Genomic DNA, 24,036 nt, shown 5'->3' on the forward strand with positions numbered 1-24,036 from the left:
CTTTGTTTTCCTGCCGCAGGAGCCCGAGGCGGTCTCTTTCCACCAGACTTAACCCTCCCGCAGCAACAGCCATGAAAGTTGCGGAGGCACAGAAGGAGAGGGAACCGCTCCGCGCGGCATCTGTTTTGGATGTTTTTTCTCTACACAGACCACTTCTTTCCTCCTTCTTGGGGTAAGTGTAATCAAGTCTAATAACCAAGAGGTAGAACTGAAGGCGATGGAAGGGAATTGCGGAGCACGAAGGGTTAATGTGCTAAGATGTTTTTCCTGGGAGGGGGCTCCCCTCCCTGCCCCCTCCCTTTCCGAACATCCTCCCCCGAGTCACCCTCCCTTCCCCCCATCCTCCTCCCCGAAGTCCATTCCAAATACGCAATTTAGGAGTTGGGCTTGATTTCAGGCACATTAGGGGAGGGGGTGCTGGAATTAAGTAATTAATTAACTTTGGTAGACTTTTTTCCCCCCCACAAACTCGTTTTTGTCCACATTCTGAGAAGGGAGAAAACGTGGAGGTGAGGGAAGCCCCAGAGGTTGGGGACGGGAAAGGGGGGAGTGATTGAGCAGAGAGATGATCCTAAGAGCCGATGACTAGTGCAAGCCATCAGGAACTCCAGACCCCTGATTCTGCTCCAAATTGCCTGGCCCCCCAAATAATCATCCTGCTGATGCATTTCTGGGCAAGGTTCCAGGGGCCAAATAACTTCTGACAAAAACCTGCAAACTGTCTTGCACACAAGGGATGCTCAATAAATGTTTCTTGATTGGCTGAATGATGTACCCTAAGCTGCATTTCATGCCATGGGAATTTGCTTTGGACAGTGAACTAGTTCCCCGATGTAGACCCCAGGGCACTAAGTTAGTCTAATTCATTTTGCAAAGGAGGAGGATCTGGAGTATTAGAAAATATTGTACTCAGATCTTCATTACCCAAAAGTACCCATGTGACTGCTTCAAGGTCAGATTCATGGGTCCAGGGACCAGATGAGCTCACTTGGGTTTGAATCTCTGTGTTGTGATCTTGGGCGTGTTCCTTTACCTCTCTGAGCCTTGCTCTTCTCATCTGCAAGATGAGGCCAGTTGGAGCTTCCTCTATGCCATATAGGGAAGATGAATGGAGAGAAGTATGAGAAGGTGAAAGGGCAGTTGATAGATGTCAGTCTTGCCTCCGCATCCTCAGAGGATTCAGGAGAGAGGGTATCTTTCTCTGTGGAGACCTCTCTGTGACTCTGATGCAGGTAATAACATTGCAGTGCAGTGACTGGGCTGGCACCTTTCTGCCTGTGAGCCGTGGAGGAGGAGTGAGGCTCTGAAGGCTTTCGTAGGAGCTTGGAAGCAGCTTCCTTTGGGTTTTGGAGCAGAATTTACATATATACTGGTGTCTCTGGGGGCATGGCTGGAGAAGTGGTCATTCTTTGTTTTATTTCCAAATCTCATCCATCCTCTCAGCCTTCTAGTAGAGAGAAGCAACGTGTGGAAACAAGAGTTCTAGAGAAGGTAGCTTTGAAGCACCTAGGAAACCTGCACCTGCCTAAAGGTTTGAGTCAGAATAGTGCCATCAGATTAGTACCAGTTTTGCCTGACGGGATTTTCAGAGAACTCCCCAGCAGCCTGTAGGGTCAGTTACAAAGCACTTACCAACCCTTCTCACAGATGACAGTGGACCTCAGTGGATCTTGCCGTGTAAGCCTGGATGTGACAGTGGGAGATGGATGATGAGAAAGGTGCTGCTGACACAGGGCTCCCCCGAAGCCTCAAGGTGCCATAGGGTGGCATGCATTCTGAGAGCAAATGCTCGTGTAGGCAGTTAGGGCCATAGAAGGCAGGCTTGGGAATAGGCTGAAGTCACTTTCCCTTTCTTAAGTAAAGGCAACGATGATCTAACCCGACCTCATGGCACTAGACAGTAGGCCCTATGAAGGCAAGGTCCATGTCAGTCTTGCTGTCTGCCATATCGCCAGCACCTAGCACAGTGATGGCACGTAGAAGGGGTTCAAGATATATGTAAAATGGACAGTGACTGGACAGTAACTTAAACTACTTCCTGTCCAACACTGCTTCATGCAATTCATGCGTTCATTTAGCAAGCATTTCTTGAGCATCTACTCTGTGCAAGTCTCTGTCGTTAGGTATCCGAAGTAATCTGTAAACATTATTTTTATTGGTACTTCGAGTAGCCCATTCAAGAGCAGCTCACCGCCACCAGGTTCTTCTGGACACTGAGGTCCCAGCGCAAGCCCCTGTGCGGCTTCAGGAGCGGGCAGTGTGAGTGGGGAAAGGGGGAACGCGCCAGGTTTAGCTGCTTTCAGGGAACATGTCACCTGCCCCTGCCGGGCCCTCGGGCTCCCGGGGCCGCCAAGTCTTGGCAACTCCGCTGTCCTCAGGCGTGGCGGCGCCTCTCCCCAGCCCCCTCCCCGGCCTCCGAGCAGAGGCCCCAGCCGGGCTGCAGGTGGTTGGGGAAGGCACCGGGCTGCGCCTGGGGAGCGAGCTTCCCGGGGCGGGGAGAGCGCGGCCGACGCGGAGCGGTCCCAGAACAAAAGGCTCATGGCTGGCACCGGCCTCCTCGGAGCGCGCTGGGGACGTGGGTTCGGGTGTTGGCGGGAGGACCAGGCGCGGGAGGGGACTGGAGTGAAAACATGAAGTGAGAAAAGCAGATGGGGGTGCGCCCACGGTGGAAGCGGTGACAGGAGGTCTCCCTCGAGGCAGAGGTCTGCGGAGGGGCCGCCGCGGCCCTTCCTCCGCCTCCTGCAGCGCCTTCCAAGCAGCCGAGCGTGTCTCCGGCTGCAACTCCGCGGAGCGCGCCGCGGCCGCCTCCAAGCCCGCCCGCCCGCCGGCTGGTCTAGCCAATAAGTAGCGGCGCGCTTGCCGCCGGCTCCCCGCCGCACCGCGGCTTCCGGGCCGCCGCGCCCGCCGCCTCCAGCAGACGCGCCGGCAAGTCCACGGCCGGCCGCTGTCCCAGCCCGGGCGCTGGTGGCCGAGTGCGCCTCCCTGGCGGGGCCCCTCTACCCGCCGCTGCGCGCCCTCCCGCGTGGCGCGGCTTTTGAGGCGTGCCGCGGGGAGGGTAGTCTCCGCCGCGCGCTCCCCGTGTGCCGCGCCACCCCTACGTCCAATGGCTTTCGTTGGGTGGGGAGTTGGGGGCGTCGCTCGGGGGCGAGGAGCCGCGGCAGGGGTGGGGCTTGTGCGCTCTGCGCAGCCGAGCGAGGCTGACGTGCCCGCCCGAGCGCGCGCCCGGGCGAGTGTGTGCGAGTGTGTTTGTACGGGAGTGTGTGAGCACACGCCTTCAGGGGCTGGAGTGACACTGCGGTGGGCTTCTCCCTCGCGCCGGCCCTCCGGCTGCTCGGCCCCCAACCTGCCGGCCCCGCGTTTGGGAAGCAGCTTGGCTCTTTCATCTTCCCGAGCCTCCCTGTCCATCCACCCCTCGCCGGTCTTACTTTTCCTTTTACCCGAGGGGCTGCTGCCGGCCACCCCTCAACCGGTGCAAACACCCAAGCAGCCTCCAGTTCTCTCCTAAGCCAAATCTTTTCCACTTGTCTTTCTCTGGGGTTCCTCCACGACCCAGTCCAAGGCTCCCCCATCCTTGGAAATTGTTTTGTTGGACTGCTGTACCGAGAAGTATAAAGCTTGAGGACTTTATTATTATTTCGATCCTTTTCATTTCCTCCCCTTCTGGGCAACGGAGCAATGAAATTTCCAATCGAGACTCCAAGAAAACAGGTGAACTGGGATCCTAAAGGTTGGTATTTCCTACTTGTGACCGCCCTGGCGCTGCCTCTGTCTCCGGCGTGTGCGCGCTTCCTTGACTGGAAGCACTCTTGCTCCCGGCAGCCTGTGTCCTGAGGCTGGAAAATTCGCCTGGGAACTGCAGCGCGGGTGGGAGGAGGGCGGAGGCAGCGTGGGTGCCAAACCCAGATAGTGTCTGTCATTATCCCATAATCAGTGTCCCTCCTGGATTGTTTTAAAATCTGTTTAAAGATACACCAAGCTGGGTGTTTGGCTTGAAATCGCACCAAGTGTCGGTATTTCCTTCTGACTTTGTGTGTGTGTGTGTGTGTGTGTGTGTGTGTGTGTGTGTGTGTGTGTGTGTGTGTGTCCTTTGTTTCTGGTGATCTTTGTCTCTGGCATATGGGTGGGGTGCCTCCCCCTGGACCTGGAGCTGCACCGCCTGGCAGGGTGTCCTCAGTGGGAAAGGTTTCCTGGCAGCAAGTGGGGCTCGGAGCCGCAGCAACAGCCCCTGGAGGTGGCCCTTCTCTAGAGCATGCGGAATAATGAAGCCCACGGGGCCTTCCACATCTTCGCTCAATCTTATTACCAAACCACGCAGCTAGGTTGGCTCAGATGGGAGTAGAAGGGGGAGGGGGGAGTGGTTTTCAAAAAGGGTGGGGCAGGTAAGGGCTTGGGGAGGGGAGCACGCCCGAGTAGCAGTGTCATTTACAAGCTTTCACGAATGTTGGACAGTGGTCCCTGGGCGCAAAAGGGAGTGATTTAGACAGATTTGTGTGTGCCTAGGGTCGTCCAGGGTGTCTAATTAGCATATAGATGTTAAGGCTTCTCGTGAGTGATCACTATGGGAGCAGAACAAGTTGAAACCTCGTGTCCAGTTTTGACAAGAATGCTCTTGCTTTTGTCATGCTTTTGACAAGCATTTCTCTTAGCTCATCTGAGGGCTGAGTTGGGCGAGGCAACGCCGCTGTGCGAAATGGGGTTGAAATTTGTTTATTTGATGTGTATGTATCTGTGTGTGTTTAGTGTTTTTTTTATGAGTGCATTTCTTCTTTTCTCCAGACTGGAAAAGAGGAAACCCAGTCATTGTTGAATAAATGTCTTAGGAATTGACTGGGTACTGAAGACAGAGTGAAGAGACATTGCCTATTCTAACACCAGGGCTGTTAATACAACCAGGGCTGTTAAGTACAACCCAGACCTTCTATTTTGTCTGTAGATCTCTGGAAATATGGAACTGTGCCTGTTTTTTGTCTGTTTGTTTTCTTTTTTTGGCGGGGAGGAATCCTTGCAAAACATATTTATTGAGTATCTACTACAAACCAAATGCTGTCCCAGGCACAGGAAATACAGTCAGAGTACTACAGACAAAAGCTCCACCTTCTTGGAGTTTATAGTGAGGGAGACAGACCTAAATCAATCATTGCACAGAAGTGCATAATTACAAGTTTATACATGTTCCATGAAGAAGAGCATCAAGGCTTTAAGAAAATGTCTGATGGAAGAGACTGACAAGAACCAGGGGAGGCGGATAGTCAGGGAAGATAGTCAGATATTTGTACTGAGACCTGTAGGACATGTAGGGATTAATTGGCTAACGAAGATGGGAACTTGCAGAAGAAGGAACAGCAAGTGCAAAGGCCCTGAGGCAGAGAGAGCATGTATATTTGAGGACCTGAAAGGAAGTTTCCATGGCGGGAGCAGAGAGCAAGAGAGCATGTGTTTTGAGGTGTAGCTGGTGAATCCATAGGGTCTGATCCCAAAGCCTCGTGTTGTTGCAGGTATGGAGGAATTGTGGATTGGGAGGTTGGAGTGTTTCAAGCTGAGGAGCGACATGATCTCAACTAAGTTTCAAAACAAGTGCCATGTGGCTCTTGTGGATGTGAGGGACCAGATACAATAGTAGTGTGGACCATGGTGGTGGCTGTGGAGATGGAGAAACGGATGGAGTAGGGAGCGAGGCAGGGTACAAAATCTACAGGCTTTGTGTGAATAAAGTGTGGAGGGGGAGTAGTTGGAATGATTGGGAAGGCAGCCAGGGCAGGACTAGTCTTGAGGGAAAACTCAGGAGTTCAGCCCAGGACTTGTTGAGTGGGATACGTCTCTGAGTCATCCAAGAGATGGGTCAAGTGGGCTGTTGTCTAAAATATCAGATCAGTTATTTTCAAGGAGCTCTGATAGGGAGGGCTGTGGGGCTGATTTTGTGAAGCTTGCCTTGGCTTTTAAAATACATTTGTATATAATCATCATTCTATCTATTTATGTCACAGTGATAAACACAGATGAATCCCACATTTTACAGCCCAAAACAGTGAAGAAGCATCCAAGTAGTGTCTATAGTCACAACCGATGATGCTAAAAATGAAAAGACCCCAATAAAAGTCACAACATTCAATGAGCAATCATTGCGTGCCAGGTGTTTGATGTACGTAATTTCATACAGTTATTCTCACAATACTTATCTGATGGCACAGTGTTATTATTGTCCCCGTTTGACCCTTGATTGCCATCAGGACACCACTGAGCTGCCTTTTAGTAGTGTGCTCTGACTTGAGGCACAATTGTTCCTGGAGGTGTGGGTGACAGTAGACTTTCCTAACCAGGGGGTGGAGGCAGGAAGAGAGTGGGGAATGGGGGTACCATATCTCACACCAGCATAGAACTAGGTGCACATATACTAATGAATTAATTAAATTATTTATTATTAATTATTATTTAACCAGGAGATTAATTTAATGTTCTTTATTTAATCATAGACAGAAGAGATGATCCTGATTTTAGAGGTCACGGAATGGAGGAACAGAGAGGTTGAGTAACTTATCCGAGGCCACACAGCTAGTGGGTGGTGGGGTCAGACTAAAATATGGGCCCTTAAACACTCTTCCCATCTGATCCTTATGTTATTGCACCTCTGGCTCCTGCCTGGTGAGGTTCTCAGAGCTCAGGGACTGGAGAAGCTTCTTTCAAGGAGGAAGAGCAAAAGAGAGAGTAGGAGGAGGAGGAGGGGGAAGAGGAAGAGAAGGGTGAGGCAGTGAATCAGCCTTTCTCACTCATTCCTTTCTCCATTAACCCGTCTAACCAAATATTATCTCTGCATCTACCTCTGGGGGGCGGGTAGTCACTCGCTACTGGACAGACATTGGGTCTGTTCTTTGGAAGTTTGGGTTTACATAGACCAAATGTGTTTAGCAAGGGAAAGATGCATTATAATAGAAAAGAGGAGGGACAGTTCCTCAGAATTCTGGGATGAACAGACTTGCACCTTCAGGTGGCTGTGCTCACCGATTTTGGAAGCAAGTTGTAATTATGATGTTTTGCTTACAGCCCTATTACCTGACAATTTCATAGCACAAAATGAAGGTGGTTTGAGAACAGAGTGGTTTTGATTGCACTTGGGTGAATTAAGCAAAGCACTATTAAGGGGTTTGGGTGCAAAAATAAGACCTAAGTGTAAAATGATTATTCTCTGGTGAGCTATGGCCTTCCTCCATATTTGTAAAGCTAAGCCTTTAACACACAGTGACTGTGGAGGACCTACACAAAAGTAGGTTGGCATTAAGTATTGGCTTTCATAGCAGAATTTATATGCATTTTAAATCACTGGGATCACTTGTTGATGATCTTCTGCTGAAAACTGGGATTGGCTATCTGCTTTGATGTATGTTAAAAGCTTTTCAAAACCAGTAAGATCAGCAAACAATATCCCTACAGCTTGAGGCAAGCAGATCATTATAGTGTAAAAAACTCAACTTTGGGGCAAAAGAATTAGTTTCTAAAGAAAGCTGTAGCAATAATTAGCTGTGTGACTTCGGGCTGCTCACTTAGCCTCTCTGGGCTTAACCTTCCTCCCATGTGCAAGGAGGCCATTGACATGGCCTCTTTGATCCTATCTCTTCAACATCCTCCTTGAGCTGACCTCTGGACCATTTGGCTTCCTTTTGTTCCTCAAATAGATCAGACATATTCCTGTCTCAGGGCCTTTGCACTTGCACTTTCCATTGCTTCTAAATGTATGTTAGCGTGGCTGGCTCTTTTCCATCCTTTAAATCTCAGTTCAAATACCACCTTGTTAGCAAGGGCTTCTCTGTCCCATCTGAAGGCGTTGCCTCTCGTTCCCCAGCCCTATCGCCTTTCTCTTACGTCTCCTGTTCAGTTGTCTTCCTGGTACTTGTCATGATCTGAAACCATCTTACTTGCTCATGTGTCGCCTTTGATGCCAGCCTCCCTTGCTAGCGCATGAGTCCAACAAGCAAGAATGTTCCCTGTCCTGTTCACTGTCTTAATCCCAGGCCCTGGCAAGTGCCTGGCACGTAGTGGATGCTCAATAACCTTTTGCTGAATGTATGTAGGATGGATCAGAGAGGATCTCTAAGGCTTCGAGCATGATGGAATTTCCAGCACTCTTTTAAGCTACAAATGGCAAAGGACAAATAAAAATAGGGTAATAATATCCCTAATTAATGGGGTGTTGGAAAGGACACTGATATTCCCACTTCCTTGCAAGCTCCCAGCTCTCCAGAGCCTCCAGCAGACTGTTTTCCTTCTGTTTGCCTTCTCACCAGGAGTGGAGGTGAGGTGGGGGCAGGTGGGTGGGCAGATGTAGCCTGACAAAGATACGGTTAGTGTCTAATTAATAATTTGGTGCATGTTGGTCACTGGTGTGCAGCTCATTTTAGGTAGTTAAATCCACTTAAGAAAGAAGCAAAGCCTTCGAGCTGGATTTTTTTTTTTAAAGCTGCATTTTTAGTGCATAGTTGAGTGCAAAATTCCAGAGAGGCCTGTATCTTTTTTTTGGCGGGGGGGGGCGGGGGTATGCAGGCCTCTCACTGTTGTGGCCTCTCCCGTTGCGGAGCACAGCCTCCGGACGCGCAGGCTCAGCGGCCATGGCTCACGGGCCCAGCCGCTCCGTGGCACGTGGGATCTTCCCAGACCGGGGCACGAACCCGCGTCCCCTGCATCGGCAGTCGGCCTCTCAACCACTGCGCCACCAGGGAAGCCCAAGTGCTATCTTTATTAATGTGTTTCCAAACACACATTTGTATAGCTTAGATTTTCTGGAAAGAAAATAATCTTTTGATTTAATATCCAACTTTCAGGAGATCAGCTTTCCAAATGGGATTAATAATGTGCCAAAATCACCACAATTATCCTAGAAAGTAAAGAGGAAAGATGTTCCAAAGACTGTCTGGGCCAAGGTTTGGCTCAGGTTCTTTTCCAGCAGTGTCCAAGGGAGTTTCATCATCCTTTTGCTAATCCCAGTGATCACTGGGTGGAATTGAAACTGGGTAGGTCGACTTTTCTATTCCACCCCATTTCTGAAACATCTGCACTTTGGCTCTCTGTGAGTCTGCCCGGGCTTTCATAACAAAATATCACAGACGGAGTGGCTGAAACAACAGAAATTTATTTTCACACAGTTTTGAAGACTAGAAGTCCAAGACCATGGTATTAGCAAAGTTGGTGTCTGGTGAGAGCTCTCTTCTTGGGTTGCAAATGGCCACCTTCTTGTCTCACATGATGGAGAGAGTGTACTCTGATGTTTCTTCCTCTTCTTAAAGGGCACCAGCCCTATTGAATGGGAACCTCACCATTATGACCTCATTTAATGTTAATTACCTCCTAAAGGCCCTATCTGTTGGGGGTTTAGGTTTCAACATATGAATTTTTGGAGGGTGGGTGTGTGGGACACAATTCAGTCCATAGCAGCCTCTATATGAGCATCATCTTAAATCAGAGGCATTAAAAAAACACAATCCACATCTTGCCCCAAATTGGGACATTTCACCACAACCGAGATACGGTGTTTAATGTAGGCACAGTGCTAGGGGCCCACTGCTGGTAAGAAAAAGTAAAATGTACCTTATTTGAGAGTGGATTCATTTTACTTTTAGTCTGTGGGGAATTAGAGAGTTTAGTGAAGGAATAGAAGGAAGCCATTTGACTGAAAGCCAATTAGGAAGTTGGAGTTTGGACAGCTCCCTTGGCTGAAGCAGCAAAGTGAATAAAAGTGACCATCTTTTGCTGTCCTCAGGTTCTGTTATTACGGGCACTTACTGGATGAGCTAGCAAGGGCTAGAGTTGGTTTTAGGGGCTCAGCTCTGCGTGACTTGGTTGTGTAATCTTCCTCAAAGTGGCCCCAGCACCATGCTGGTTACAGCCACCTGGCAGGTTTCTCACAGAAGTCGAAGGGCTTTTGACCACTTTGGGGCTCTGGTCCTAATGGTCCTCTCAGCAGAGACTTTACTGTATCAGGGCTCATTAATTACTGTTACCCAGAGTAATGAGAGAAAATGGAGAAACAAAAACCTCACGTTTACTTCCTAGAACATTGATTTGTGGTTTGCAGACACAGTGTGAGATTTTTTTTTTCCTCCCTTGTAAGTGTCTGGGACTGAGTACTATGAATTGAAAATGAAAGCTGACATTCTCATCTTCCTTGTAGGGTTGGACTGGGCGTTGAGGGCCAGGACCATTGGCATGGGAGGGGGTGGTCACAGGGGAGCTGTGTTCTCTTTTTCCTCTATTCCCAGAGCTAGGGAGGCAGATAGGGGTGGACAGAAGAGGTTGTGTGGAGGGGTAGGTAGCAGGATTTCAGGGGATTCCAGTTTCTGTACTACCAATAACTTTACTTTCTTTTTCCCTAGAGGGAACTTTGAAGCAAAGCGGAATGGTGGCAAAGTATAGGATTTGTAGAGTGAACCGCTGCCATACATAAATCATGTGATCGCAGGGAACTCCCTTATACCTCCCTCCCTTCTGTTTTTCCCTCCTTCCTTTATTCTCCCCCTTCCACCCTCCCTCCGCCCCTGATTTCTACAGAGTTCTGATTTCAAATATTATCTCTTAGGCAAAGGATTCTAATTTTTTTCATTCAGCTACCCAATGTAGGGGCAGAGGTAGTGTTTACAGTTTAAAAAGAGATACTTGAAGAGTCAATGCAGGTTTGCTCAAGAGACAGAGTCTGAAAGTCATGGTGACCTTTGCAGAATGGGCTAAAATGCTGATATTTGTAATTCTGACATACAAACTGGCAACAATTTTACTACCGAGAAATGAGTTTCAAATGTGTAAACAGCCCTGTGGGTCCCCCAAATAACACATTAAATATTTTAGGATAAAGATAAATAGTGTAACTTACCTAATTTAATGGGATATGAGCCTGACAGGTTAAATAGAGATGCTCAGTATCATGTGATACTGGGCAATTGAACATTCAGTCCACCAGTTGGGAATATTGCTTTAGGCCAAAGGCATTCATTTCTCACGGTGCAATTGGAGGCTATATGGGAAGCAGTTTAGTAGAGTGGGTTCAGCATATACCTCCTTAAAATAACTTTACAGGTATAAATGCACGTTATATTCATTGAACCTAGCCTCTGGGCTAGATGCCACCCTCTGTACATTACAGGAGCTTAGGGTGGGAGGATCTAGGTGCTAGTTCCAGCTCTTCCACTCTTATGGAAAAGGAGGGAGTTGGGACATTGCTTGATAAGGCCCCTTCATGCCCTGATAGTCTTAGATCTCCTGGGTCCCAATTTGAGCTCCATCACTGATTAGTGGCTGATTTGGGCAAGTTGCTTCATTTCTCTGTGACTTGGTGTCCTCATCTGTAAGGTGGAGATGATGACAGCCTGTACTTCCTTGATTTGTTATGTAGTTTAAATGAAGTGATATATACAAAGCTCTCAAAAGAGTGCTAGATTGTCATAAGAGCCCCCTGAGTGGTACCTGCATTATGTTATTATCACGGTTGAAAGGGCCCCTGTTCTGTAGAAGTCAGGGAAGGCTCTAGCTCCTAAATGCTTCAGAAGCATCTGGTTCACTCTCCAGATCATTTGGGAGAGTGGCCTATTCCACAGAGCACCCCCCTTCCTGGCACTCTTTTAGACTCCCCATATTCTTATTCCAGGTTTAAAAAACCTAGACTGTTTTAATCAAACCAGAGAAGAAAACCAGAGGAAAAAAACATGGTTTAGAATCATAATACTCAACCTGAGTTACTGTTCCACCAATTCTATTAGCTGTGTGAACCTGGGCGAGTCACTTAAGCTTTTGGAGCCTTAGTTTTCTCCTGGGTAAAATAAAGAGCACAGTAACACCTGCTTCACATTTGCTGAGATGATCGAATGAGAGAATAAATGTGAAAAAGCTTTGTAAAGTGTTCTCGACCAACATTTCCCAAGGTGTGTTCCATGAGATACAAACTAGTCTTACCAGATGCTGTGTGAAAGAAAATGTTTTCATGGCCATGTTAGATTGCAGAATCATGCACGCTCATTCCCTCCTGGAGAGTTGATACTGCTGTGTAACAAATGACCCCAACATTTAGTGGCTTAAACCAATGATCAGGGTTGATTATCTCACAGTTTCTGTGGATCAGGAAATCAGGAATGGCATAGCTATGTCATCCGGCTGGGAGTCACTCAGTGGTTATGGTCAGATGTTGGCTGAGGCTGCTGTCATCTGAGAGCTTAACTGGGGCTGAAGGATCTGCTCCTGAGATGGCTTCCTCATGTGACTTTCAAATTGCAGCTGGTTGTTGGGGAGAGACCTCTTTTTCTGCCAATGTGAATCTCTCCACGGGCTGCTTGAGTGTCCTCACAATATGGCTGGCTCCCTCCAGAGTAAGCGCTTCTAGAGAGAACAAGGTGGAATTGAATGCCTTTTATAACTTAACCTCAGAAATCACACATTGTTACTACCACCGCATGCTTTGTTTTTTCATCCAGTTTTACTGAGGTATAATTGACATAAAACATTGTATTAGTTTTCAGTGTACAACATAATGATTTGATATCTTTATCTATTATGAAATGATTACCACAGTAAATTTGGTCAACATCCATCACTTCACATAGTTACAATTTTCTTATGATGAGAACTTTTAAGATCTACTCTTTCAGCAACTTTCCAATATATAATAGAGGATTGTTAACTACATTCACCATGCTGTACACTACATCCCTGGGACTTATTTATCTTATAGCTGGACGTTTGTACCTTTTGATCCCCTTCACTCATTTTGCCCACTCCCCACCCCTTGCCTTTGGTAATCACCAGTCTCTTCTCTTTTCTTATGAGTTGGGTTTTTTTAGATTCCATATATAAGTGAGATCACCCCGTATTTGTCTTTCTCTGTTTGACTTATTTCTCTTAGAATAATGTCCTCAAGGTCCATCTGTGTTGTCACAAATGTATTTGCTATCTCGTTCTTTTCATTAGATGCGAGTCACTAAATTTAGTCTGCATTTGGGGAGGAGGGGTGATTAAGCTCACTTTGGAAGGAGGGACTGTCAAAGAAATTGAGGAAATATTTAAAAATCACCATAAGCATTTCCCCTTATTTCTTATTGAATATGTACTAAGTGCCAGGCACTGTGCCAAGTACTTTAGAGTCATAATCTCATGTAGTCCTCTTTATAGTCCAAAGAAACAGGTGAAATGATTATCCCTGCTTTTCTGAATGATGAGGCTGAGCTGCAGAGCTTAAGCAACGTGCCCAAAGTTACCTTGTAGCTCTATGACTTGGTGCCGGAGGTGTGTTAGCACTGGAGCTCTCACCTGTACCTTCTACACCTCCCCCTGAGAATCCTGCAGTGCAGAAACCAGGCTGATTTTGTTTAACCCTGCATTTCCCACTTACCCACAGAAGCATGAGTCACTGAATTCCATTTACCCCTCTTATCACCCATTGCTCCGAACGGTATTTTAGAAAGACAGCAAGTATGATGATGGTTTATATAAAATATGAATATATGGTCTTATAGTAGATCACAATATACCAACCAGTCCAAGCAGATTTTTCAAATACAAAAAGCATCTATTCAGCCTCTTTGGGGTGGGCGCCATTCTACATGTGGATCTGTAAAATAGTCACCAAAAAATGACTGCATGATACACCCAACTTCTTTTCACTGTGATACCAGAGGTTGAGTGAGACAGCTCAGGGACCCACCTCGTTTGCAGACTGCCCTTCTTTGACAGCTCTCTTCCTTTACACGTCCAGGGACTGAAAACCCAACCTCCTTGGATAAAGCCAGAAGAACAGGACATCCCTCAGGCTGGGCAGTAGAAATGTCAGGGAATGGGCGTCTGGTGTGTTTCTGCAGCAGACCTTATGTGTGTATGTGTGAGGGAGCACAATAAAATATTCACCAGAAAATGGCCACATGATATACCCAGTTTCTTTTCACTGTGAAACCATAACGTAGCCAAGACGGCAGGGATGGTGTGCCTGAGGTGATAGGCCCAGCACACGGGGAGAAGCCACCCTCTGTTATATTTGGAGTAAACATACTTTGTTTTTTTAAACCACCTTGTTGCTTTTTCTGCATGTTCTTGAAGACAAGATGATTTCCAGGAAGCCGAATGCATTTGATGTCTTTGAGGCTCCCACGTTTCCAAACATTGCATGCCTGGATTATTCCGGAGGCGACTTTATAGTCTAAGGAAACTTCTGAAGCTTCTGTGTCCTGGGTGGAGGAGAGAGAACACAGTGTCTTTTGAGTGCCACCATGGGCTTTGTTGAATATGTTACTTCTCCCACAAAATGGCAAAGAGAGGCCCTAGGACAGGGTGAGGGTGGGTTGAATGAGGCTGCCTGAGAGCCCGGTCACATTCCGGAGCCAACTCTCATGGCGTCTGTAACCATAGCAACCACGGGCTGAAAAATTCTCAGGATGCAGATATGCCATTGTCTCCACCTTCTGGTTCCCTTGCTTTTCCCTCTATTCCTTCATCCAGGCACTACCCTCACCCTCACCCCTGAACAGTGACTGATGTTCAGGATGGTTCTACACTGGTGATTTTAACTTCTGACTGATTCTTCATTTCCTGAGCCCCCATTTTCAATTCCTGGACCTACAGCTGATTCATTGTGACCCAGACTAAGCCACATGCACATCATTTCCTCAGCGTTTCCATTTTTACTATGAAAACTTAGGCGTAGTTATGTAGTGAACGTACTCTAGATTTAATTGTAGTCATGCATAATGATAGTGGCTCATGACACTCATTGTTTTGAACAACACTCCTGCACTTACTGCATGGTTTAGATCTTAAATTTGGGGGGATATGTTATAAAAGAACGGAGAGAGCCAGTGAGGCACAGTAAACAGACCACTGGTCTCTGGCCAGAAAACCTGGATTCTGGTCCTGGTTAGAGTGTGAGCTGTGTCCTGGTAGCATGAGGGTGGGGAGGTGGGTGGCTGCCAGATTATGCGGGGGATGGTAGGTCCTATGAAGGAGCTTTTTTTTTTTTCTGAGAATAATGGGAAGGTACTGAATAGTTTAAAGTAGTAGGGATGGCACAATCAGAATTTTTTTTTTTTTTTTTTTTTTTGTGGTATGCGGGCCGCTCACTGCTGTGGCCTCTCCCGTTGCGGAGCACAGGCTCCGGACGCGCAGGCCTAGCGGCCATGGCTCACGGGCCTAGTTGCTCCGCGGCACGTGGGATCTTCCCGGACCGGGGCACGAACCCGTGTCTCCTGCATCGGCAGGCGGATTCTCAACCACTGCGCCACCAGGGAAGCCCCAGATTTGTATTTTTGAAGATTATTTAAACCACTTATAAATGATTATAATTTGTAATCAGATGATTGATTCAGGAAATGTTCATGGAGCATACTTACTATGTGCCAGGCATGGTGCTGGGTATGGGACTTACCTGGGGGATTCCTTGTCTTGTAGGAATCATAGGAATTTTTGAGAAACATTTGGGGAGGAAAAGAAGCTTTCCTTGGCCTCTTTGGTTTATGACAACCAATTCTAAACTTCTGGTTGCAAATGGGAAGTGTATCTTTTTCTTTTCCTTTTTTTTTTTTTGCAGGGGGAGGTTTATCTTAAAGCAATGGCTGCCCCATTTTCAATCTCTGTTAATTAATATAATCTTATCCTTGGCTTTGTTACATGGCTTTTGATTCTGTGATAATTTCTATATTTGGACTAAGTGAGTGAATCAATAAACCAAAAGCTATGGCGCATTCAATATTTTGTACTTCAAACACCTTTCGGAAGCATTCAGCTATCAGTTTAGCATAATGGACCTAATTAAAATTGCCAGCATCTCCTCCATACCCGCTGTCACTTTGTTCCTGGAGTGTCGGGAGGCATTGTGGCATTAGGGTATTTCTCCTTTGACTATAATGGGACCCCCTGCTTGTCAAGTCCTTGTGGCCTCGGCTTGGAAGGCCTCCCCAAAGCCTGAATTAATGAGAAGCTATGAAGTGCTGGTCCCTTTCTCTGGCAGGGTGAGAACACAGCTTCGATAGGAGCATGAATGCCTGCTTATTAGGCAATAATCTTCGTATTCAGACTCAGTTCTAAAGAGAAGTGGAGCCAGCGGCACAGAGGGTGGGATTAGAGGAGCCCTCTAAGTCCCTGTCTACAAGCTGACCCACAGCACTCCTTCCCGTGACCATCGGATCGCCTAAAACCTATCTGTTACTCTGTTCATCGGAAACCTTTCATTCATCCTTGGGGTTATTCCCGAAGCGTTTTTTGAGTCAGTGACAGCGGAAATGGGGCTAGTCACAGAAAGATGAAAAAGATCTGAGGCTTTATGCCCAGGAGAGTCACAGTCTAGCCACTGAGACAGGTGCAAGTCAACATGGATTCAAACATCACCTCCAGAACACTCCTTTTTTTAACTTTTTGTTTTATGTTGGAGTGTAGCCGATTAACGGCGTTGTGATAGTTTCAGGTGCACAGCAAAGTGACTCAGCCATACGTGTACCTGTAACCATTTACCCCCAGACTCCCCAGAACACATCTTTTTAAAATGCAAATATATCTTCTCCAGATAATTTACAGACTCTCAGTTACCCATTGGTACAGCCAAGTTCATCAAGTTTCTGTGAGAGACGTGAGCTGAGAGGGAATGGAACACAGAACAAAAGGTATTGATGGGTTGGTGTGAAGTGGGGAAGGGAAAAGTCAGGAGCGTTGGACACAGACTTTGGGAGGAGTCGTGCAGGGAGCAGACAGGACACGGATAGAGTTGTGTGATGGGGGCAGGTTGGATGGAGGTGCCGCAGGTCCAAGCAGGGGACAGAATGTGCGGTGATGAGAGGGGAAGTCACTGAAGGCCAACCGTGACTGTGTAAAAGCCCAGTTCACATTAAACTCACTTCAGAAATCGGCAAGGACTTTTGAGACATCTAAACTCTCTGCGGCTTCTCAGAGGAAAACGCTGAAGTCTAGAGAAGTCAAGTGACTTGCCCAGACAGCGAAGAGGGAACAAAGCACGTGTTTGCATCCTTATCTAACCTCCATGTGAGCAATACTGCCTTTCACAGTAATGCCAACAGGGGAGGGGACTTTGTCTCTCTTCTCCCTTTGGAAAGAAGAATTGATGAAGAGCTATGGCTCTACTGATTCTGGAACATATTGGTTCTGAGATTCCAAACTAAATCTTCCGTAAGTCTATAACAGGTATGGACATGGGTGTCTATTCAGCCTCTTGGAGAAGATGTTCATTCATTTGTTCAGTGAATATTTACTGAGTGCCTTCCTTGTGCCTGCCACTATTCCAGGCCTGGAGGTAAGAGATGAACAACACAGAGTCCCTGCCCTCCTGAAACTTACCACCTGGCCAGGGCTCTCAGCCTTTCTTACAGACACTCAGATCGATTTCCTGCCCATTTCAGAAATCTCTCTTAGGCACACATTTCACAAATAAAGGGGCTTAAAAAATTTTATAATAAGGGTGAAAACGAGGCCATTCTGATGTTACATAGCTCTTTGAAAAAATGTCTAGTTTGTTAATTTTGCAGAGAATGAGTGTTGATCTTGCAGAAGGCAGCAACATTCTGTTAGAAAATGCAGTGATTTCAAAGAAGGCCTAGTTTATATTGAAATTTTATTAAGAATCTTTGTTAATTAGGACTCTGTGGCTTGTGTGTCTATCACTGGGACGGGAGGTTGAGTCTCCCTCATGATGATGACATGTAAATTAATCTCAGGAATTGGAAGAGGCTGAGATGTTCGGTACTTAAATATTCTCACTCTCTCTGGCAGACGGGAACTTTTTGCTACACGTGATTTCCAAAGTATCTAAATATATACGTCTTCTGAATAGGGGGAAATTGGGGCTCCAGTTGGTTTGTTATGAGTCTGGAAGTCTCTTTGCTACATCTGGGATGCTGGGGCAGACTGAGGCCAACAGAGTCAAGGATGCCAGCCTGGGGTCACGAGGCCTTAAGGAGACAGCATGTGGTTGGACTGCCTGGGGTGTCCACTATAAATCCAGCGGGCTGTGGGAGCCTTACGTGGAGTTTCAGGCAGGCTTGGGGTGAAGCGGCGCCACCGCTGCCAAGATTCTCAGCCGAGTGGCCGGGAGAGACCTGTAGGAGCCATCCTGCTGGCAGCTAACAGAGGTTTCTGCTCTATTTTGAAACAATTCTAGCGCTCGAGAGAGCCCTGCCTGTGATGCCTGGTGATGGGAGTGATGGCCACGTGCTGCTGGAGGGGAGGGGGGGGTGATGAGAAAGTGTGCAAGAGCTCAGATTTGACCCCCAGCTCCGGCACTCCCACGCTGCTGGTCTTACCTCTCTCTGCCTGTTTTTCCACTGGAGAACCAGAAGTGATCACAGCACCCATCCCTTCGATGCTGTGGAACTTAAATGAGACAATGGGCGCAAAGGACAGAACATAGTGCCAGGCACAAGGAGGCACCTAACCGATGATGGTGATGATGTGACTGGTAGCACCCATTTACTGAGGGTCTGCATCAGGCGCAGGGCTCAGGGCGTAACACACACGATGCATAACATTCTTCACAGCAACCTGAGTCACTTTGCATGTTCTTCCAGTTAAAATCCTAATGTTCAGCCACATGACCTAGGTGCTCAGGTCTTCCAAAGAACCTGCACAGAGTGAGGGCTCCAGATCTGTTTTTTTTTTTTTTTAAACAGCTTTATTAAGATATAATTTACATAACATAAAAATTACCCATCTAAAACGTACAATTCAGTGGTTTTTACTCTGTTCATGGAGTTGTGCAACTATTACCACTGTATGATGTTAGAAGATTTTCTAAATCACTCCAAAAAGAAACCTCATCCCCATTAACTGTCAACCTCTAATTTCCCTCATTCTCTCCCAGTCCCAGGCAACCGCTAATCTCCATGTATATGTCTGTCCTGGACATTTCATATGAATGGAATTGTATAACGTGGCTTTTTGTGACTGGCTTCTTTCGCTTAGTGTAATTTTTTCATTCATGTCGTAGCATCCATGTCTATTTTTGAGTGAATGTCAGTCATCTGACACATGTAGTATTAGGTCCATTTTGAAGTTGAAGAAACCAAAGTTGCTAATGGCCACCCAAGTTGAAAGTGCTTGAGCTGGGGTTTGCACCCAGGTCTGTGTTGGATCCAAGGCCCTTCTCTTGTCATTCACTTTCTGGCCTCTGATTGGGCTTCTGCATCACGCTGTGCACCATCTCCAGGGAGGAGAGTGTGGGTGCCCCAGGCCTGGCCCCTCCTCATTGCTGTGGTTGCGGGAGTCCCTCCTCCCTGGACTCCGATATTCTCCATCCACCTGATGGACGGAGGAGGATGTGGTTTCGTGGCTGGATACCTACAGGGTGACTTCCAGGACTTGGGTTGGCCAGTCTAGTTCTTTTTTTTTTTTTTTTCTCGGTACGCGGGCCTCTCACTGTTGTGGCCTCTCCCGTTGCGGAGCACAGGCTCTGGACGCGCAGGCTCAGCGGCCATGGCTCACGGGCCCAGCCGCTCTGCGGCACGTGGGATCCTCCCGGACCGGGGCACGAACCCGCGCCCCCCGCATCGGCAGGCGGACTCTCAACCACTGCGCCACCAGGGAAGCCCCAGTCTAGTTCTTTTGTCCATTTTTCAAGGGTAATGACATGAACTGGAAAAGTTATAGACATGAAAATGAAGGGACACATATATTTTCTGGATTCAAAGACTAGCAATCCAGTCACCTGATGTAATGGAGGAAATGTCATCTTTCTTGCCTTGTCTTTAACAGTAGATTGTAATTAAACACTACGAAGTGTATGATGGCCCTCCTCTCCCAGCCCCAGGACTTTTCCTGAGACATGTGAGATGGAGTATATGTTTCTCAGCTGCTGTGGCAGCATCGGGGTGCTGGGCATAGGTGTTTGTGGAAGGAAAAGGCCTACTACCAGCTGACTCTTGGGCAGGGATATGTGTCTTTGTTGTATGTTCCATGGGGACCTACCTAGTCTATGATGATGAGACAGCCCATCCTATGAAGTACTAGATTCCCATGTTTTCCCAAAACTGCTTCTGTCTTACTGTTCTCTCATATCCTATTCTAGGGAAAAAGGCTTCATTTGATTATTAAAAATGCAAGTGACTTTTCCATCTTGCTTCTACCAAAGAAGAAGGAATGTAACCTTATGTATTACCTCTAGGTTCCTTTAGAAACACCATGAAACCTTATGTTGACTTAAAACTAGTGGCACTTGATCTTTGAATTAGCAAGTTGCTGAAAGTACATTAAGACCCCAGGACTTGGTTTTGCGCTTGTTTGGTAGATTTCTCATGGAAGTGGCCCCTCTCCTGGTCTCAGTTCACGTGAGACGTTGAGCCTTGTGTGATGTGGCAGATGCGCCAGTGCCCATTCTTACCCCTTCAGTGCAAACTGGCTAACTTTGATGGCCAGTTCTTGCGTTTTTGGCCTTTTTCCTTAACTGAGCCTACTTTGCTGCTCGCATGGAAGGCAGAAAGTGCAGGGGAATTAGAACACCCCAAGAGCAGCCCTCAACCAATGACTGATGGGAGATGGTAGGTAAATACCCTGTTCCCTCAGGCCTGGGTACGATAAATCAGGAATATGTTCTACAGTGGGAAAAATTCCATTCTTCAACAGTGACAGCTAGCTTGATGCTGCACTTTCTATTGGTTTTCTTGGCTGCCTTCTGACCCGTGTCTCTCTTTTCCATTTCCCTATTGGTGCTTTCTTCACCTCCCAAACAACTACTGTGCTCCAGTCCTTTATCTTAGGATCAGCTTCTGGGGGAACCCAAATTAAGACATGGTAATGTTTTACCCTTCCCTTGCTTCTCTACCTCATTCCCCAGCCAGCTGACTTTGAGTGAGAGAATAGGGTAAGGGCCCCAAGATGCTTCTCAGGCAGGCTAATGGCTCTCAGGGGATATTATCTATAGCTAATCAGCAGCTTTCTCTTTAACACAAATGCTGGTGCTGGTGAGTAATCCAAAAAGCATGAAAAGAGAGCTAAGGCTTGATGCGTCTCATCTCAGTCTCATCAAACCATTTTGTTTCCATAATTCCCTTTCTCAGGAGATGGCAAAGTGAAATACAGTTGATTCTTGTTGTTTGCAGTAGTTACCTTCTATAAAGTCTCCGCGAGTACTGAATTAGTGAACACTGAACCATTGCTTCTAGGGGAAATCTAGAGTTAGGTTCCTGCAAGCCCCTGGTCGCCACATTTCCATCAACTGATCTATACATAACCTTGTTTATGTGTGTTTCTGTTTAAAGATATCTTACTTAACATATATCGTTGACTCATTAACATTGAACTCTCGGCCAGTGGCACTGTAACTCATGCCTGATGGAAGCTTACCTAACACACACATTTCTCCATAAGGGCAATCCCAGCCTTGCACTTCGGAACCCGAGACAGCACTTAGCACTACGCTTGAGTGCAATCTTAAGCAGTGCAATGACCAACAGAAAGCACTAAAATGTGAACAACGTGGCACTAAATAGACCACAGAAAGGACACTTGCTTACAGTATGAGAACTGACACAAAGAAGGCAGAGCATTTCCTTGTTTGACCTCAGTTGGGAACATGTGTGTTGCAAGACTCAATTTTTTTGCTGCTCTGCACCTGTCCACGAATGACTGTGAAAGTGCCATGAGTATTGATTTGGGGGTTATAAATAAATTTTAGCAAGTAGGAGAATTTGCATATGTGGAATCTGTCAACTTTCTTTTTTATCCCAGTGCATTAAGCCTCTACTTCAATTCAGTATATTTATTACACATGTGTGCCAGCCTCTGTGATAGATTCTGAGGTATTAAGAGATGCTCCCTGCCCTCCGGGAGTCTCCACCCTACTGGCCCAGGGGATTAAAACTATGGCACAAGACAGGGCACATACTCCAGAAGAGAGGCAAACAGTTTCATGGGAGTGTGAGGGGGGGTGGATGTGAGAGTACAAGTCAGGATGGACTTCACAGTAGTGGGAGAGTGTTAGATAGGTCTGAAGAGACATTCCGTATTTTGAGCATTTCCTGCGTCACTGAAAAAAAAGGAAGCAACTGGTCAGAAAACATCATTTCCCCCTCGCCCCAAGTCTGCCAGACTCCCTGCATCTGCACCTGCCATCTTGCCTTTATCCCTCTATGGATGCAGTATGTCTGCTGTCCAAGGCCAGTCTCTCCACTTGTGCTGGGGGCCCCCCACCTACACTCTCTTGCTTCTCCTCTCTGCTCCTGAGCCACCCTCTCTCCCTCTCCACTGGAACATCCCCACTCACGTTTACACGTGCTTCAGTATCTCCCACCATCCCCTCGACCGCCCCCCCCATCCCCTCCAGCTGCTACCTAATTCCTGTACACACTTCACAGCAAAATTGCTGGAAAGAGTTGTCTGGAGTCATGGTCTCCACCCCCTCTTCTTTCTATCCATCACCACTTCACAGGGGCTGCTCTTACCGAGGTCACCAGTGGCTGCTGCATCCTCTTTCTGTTCTTTTATCTGAAGTGTCAGTGAGGATGCTTTCAGCTGAACGTGGCAGAGTGTCCCATTTTAAGAGGCTCAAACAATATGGACATTTACTGTTAAGAGAGTTATCATCTCACTGAACAAGGGGGCTCACAGGCTGGCTCAGCTGCTCTGTAATGCTACTAAGAAGCCAGGCTTGTCCAGCTTCTTGCCCTGCCTCCCTTTATCACTAGGCAGAAGCTCCCTAATGGTGGTAAGAGGGCTGCGGACGCTCCAGCAGGCATTATGTTGTCTAAACACAGCATGGGAAGTGGAGTGGTCTTTTTCCTTATATTTCTCTTTTTATCGTGGAGGATTTCTCCTCCTAGGAACTCCACAGCCTACTTCTCCTTACATCAACCGCTAAACCAATCATTGTCAAAGGGGAATGGTATTATCATTATTGGCTTGGACCAGTTAAGATTTATCCCCTGAGTCTGTGACTGGGGCCCACCTTTTTTGAATGTGTTGCCGTTTAACCAACATTTGAGTAAAATTGGGTCTGTTAGTGAGGAAGGGGGAGGGGCTCATGTGAAAGCACATGTAGCACCTGCCACATCTTCCTCGACACCTCAAGGCCATTTTGACAATCGACCACTCCCTCCTTCTGGAAGCATTTTACTTCGTCACTTGCTTTGGGACATTGTCTCCTCTGAGTTTACCTTTACCCTGGTGGCCACTCCTCAGCTTCCTGTTGCCCCCTTCTCCGGTACTCTCCCTCTCAATGACTGAATGCCCAGGCACTTGGACTTGAGGGCCTTCTCGTCTCTGTCTGGTTCTCCCCAGGTGATGTCAGCAGTCCTTAATGCCTCCCAAGTGTGCCTCTCCAGACTTGCACAGCCACCTGCATCCTTGGTGTTTCCACTCACATGTCTTCAAAGACTGAAACAGGACTGTGAACTTCCTATCCCAAACCTGTGCCTCTGTGATATGTCCTTATCCCAATAAATGGCACCACCATCTATACAGTTGCTGGAACAAAAATCTAGGCATGATGAGTGAGTCCGTTCTTTCCTGCCTTCTGGCATTTCACACCCCATTTATCGGCAAGTCGTGTCAACTATTACCTCTACAATATATCCAGGATCTGTTTCTGTCTAGTTCTCACCTCTCTAGTTCTAGCATCCTCAGCTGGATGGCTGACATAGTCTTCTTATTGGTTTCCCTACTTCTACTCCTGTTTGCTATACTCCATTCCCCACAGAGCAGCCAAAATGATCCTTAAAAATGTAAATCAGATCCTATCATACCCAGAGCTTAAAATTTCTTGAATAGTGTCTCTTTCCACATTAATTCTGAGCTTCTGATGCTCTCCTGCAAAGCCCCGTGTGATGATTGTTGCTTACTTCCTCTCCAAGCCTCAGCTACAGCCTAGCCCTCTTTAGACTTATTTCCATTGCTTAAATACACCGTGTGCCTCCTTATCCGAGGGCTTTTGCAGGACCCTCCTGGAATTCTCTTCTACTGGATCTTCATGTGATGGGCTCCTCTTCACTTCTGAAATCTCAGCCCAAATGCCACCTCCTCAGAGATGCTTTTCTAAACAGTCACTTGTGCAGGTCATTCTCTGTCATAGCACACTGTTCTAATTCTCTG

General features: G+C 47.2%; 1 protein-coding gene across 1 annotated transcript in view; it reads left to right on the plus strand.

Moving 5' to 3' along the window:
* The first annotated feature begins 3,173 nt into the window (after positions 1–3,173).
* Positions 3,174–24,036, plus strand: part of KCNK10 (potassium two pore domain channel subfamily K member 10) — a 144,596-nt gene continuing 123,733 nt past the window's right edge. The window contains exon 1 of the mRNA XM_059059542.2: positions 3,174–3,727. Within this exon, the coding sequence (XP_058915525.1) occupies positions 3,676–3,727 (52 nt within the window). The 5' untranslated portion in view covers positions 3,174–3,675. The remainder of the gene's footprint in view (positions 3,728–24,036) is intronic.

This window comes from Kogia breviceps, chromosome 3 (genome assembly GCF_026419965.1).
Source record: "Kogia breviceps isolate mKogBre1 chromosome 3, mKogBre1 haplotype 1, whole genome shotgun sequence".
Taxonomy (NCBI): domain Eukaryota; kingdom Metazoa; phylum Chordata; class Mammalia; order Artiodactyla; family Physeteridae; genus Kogia; species Kogia breviceps.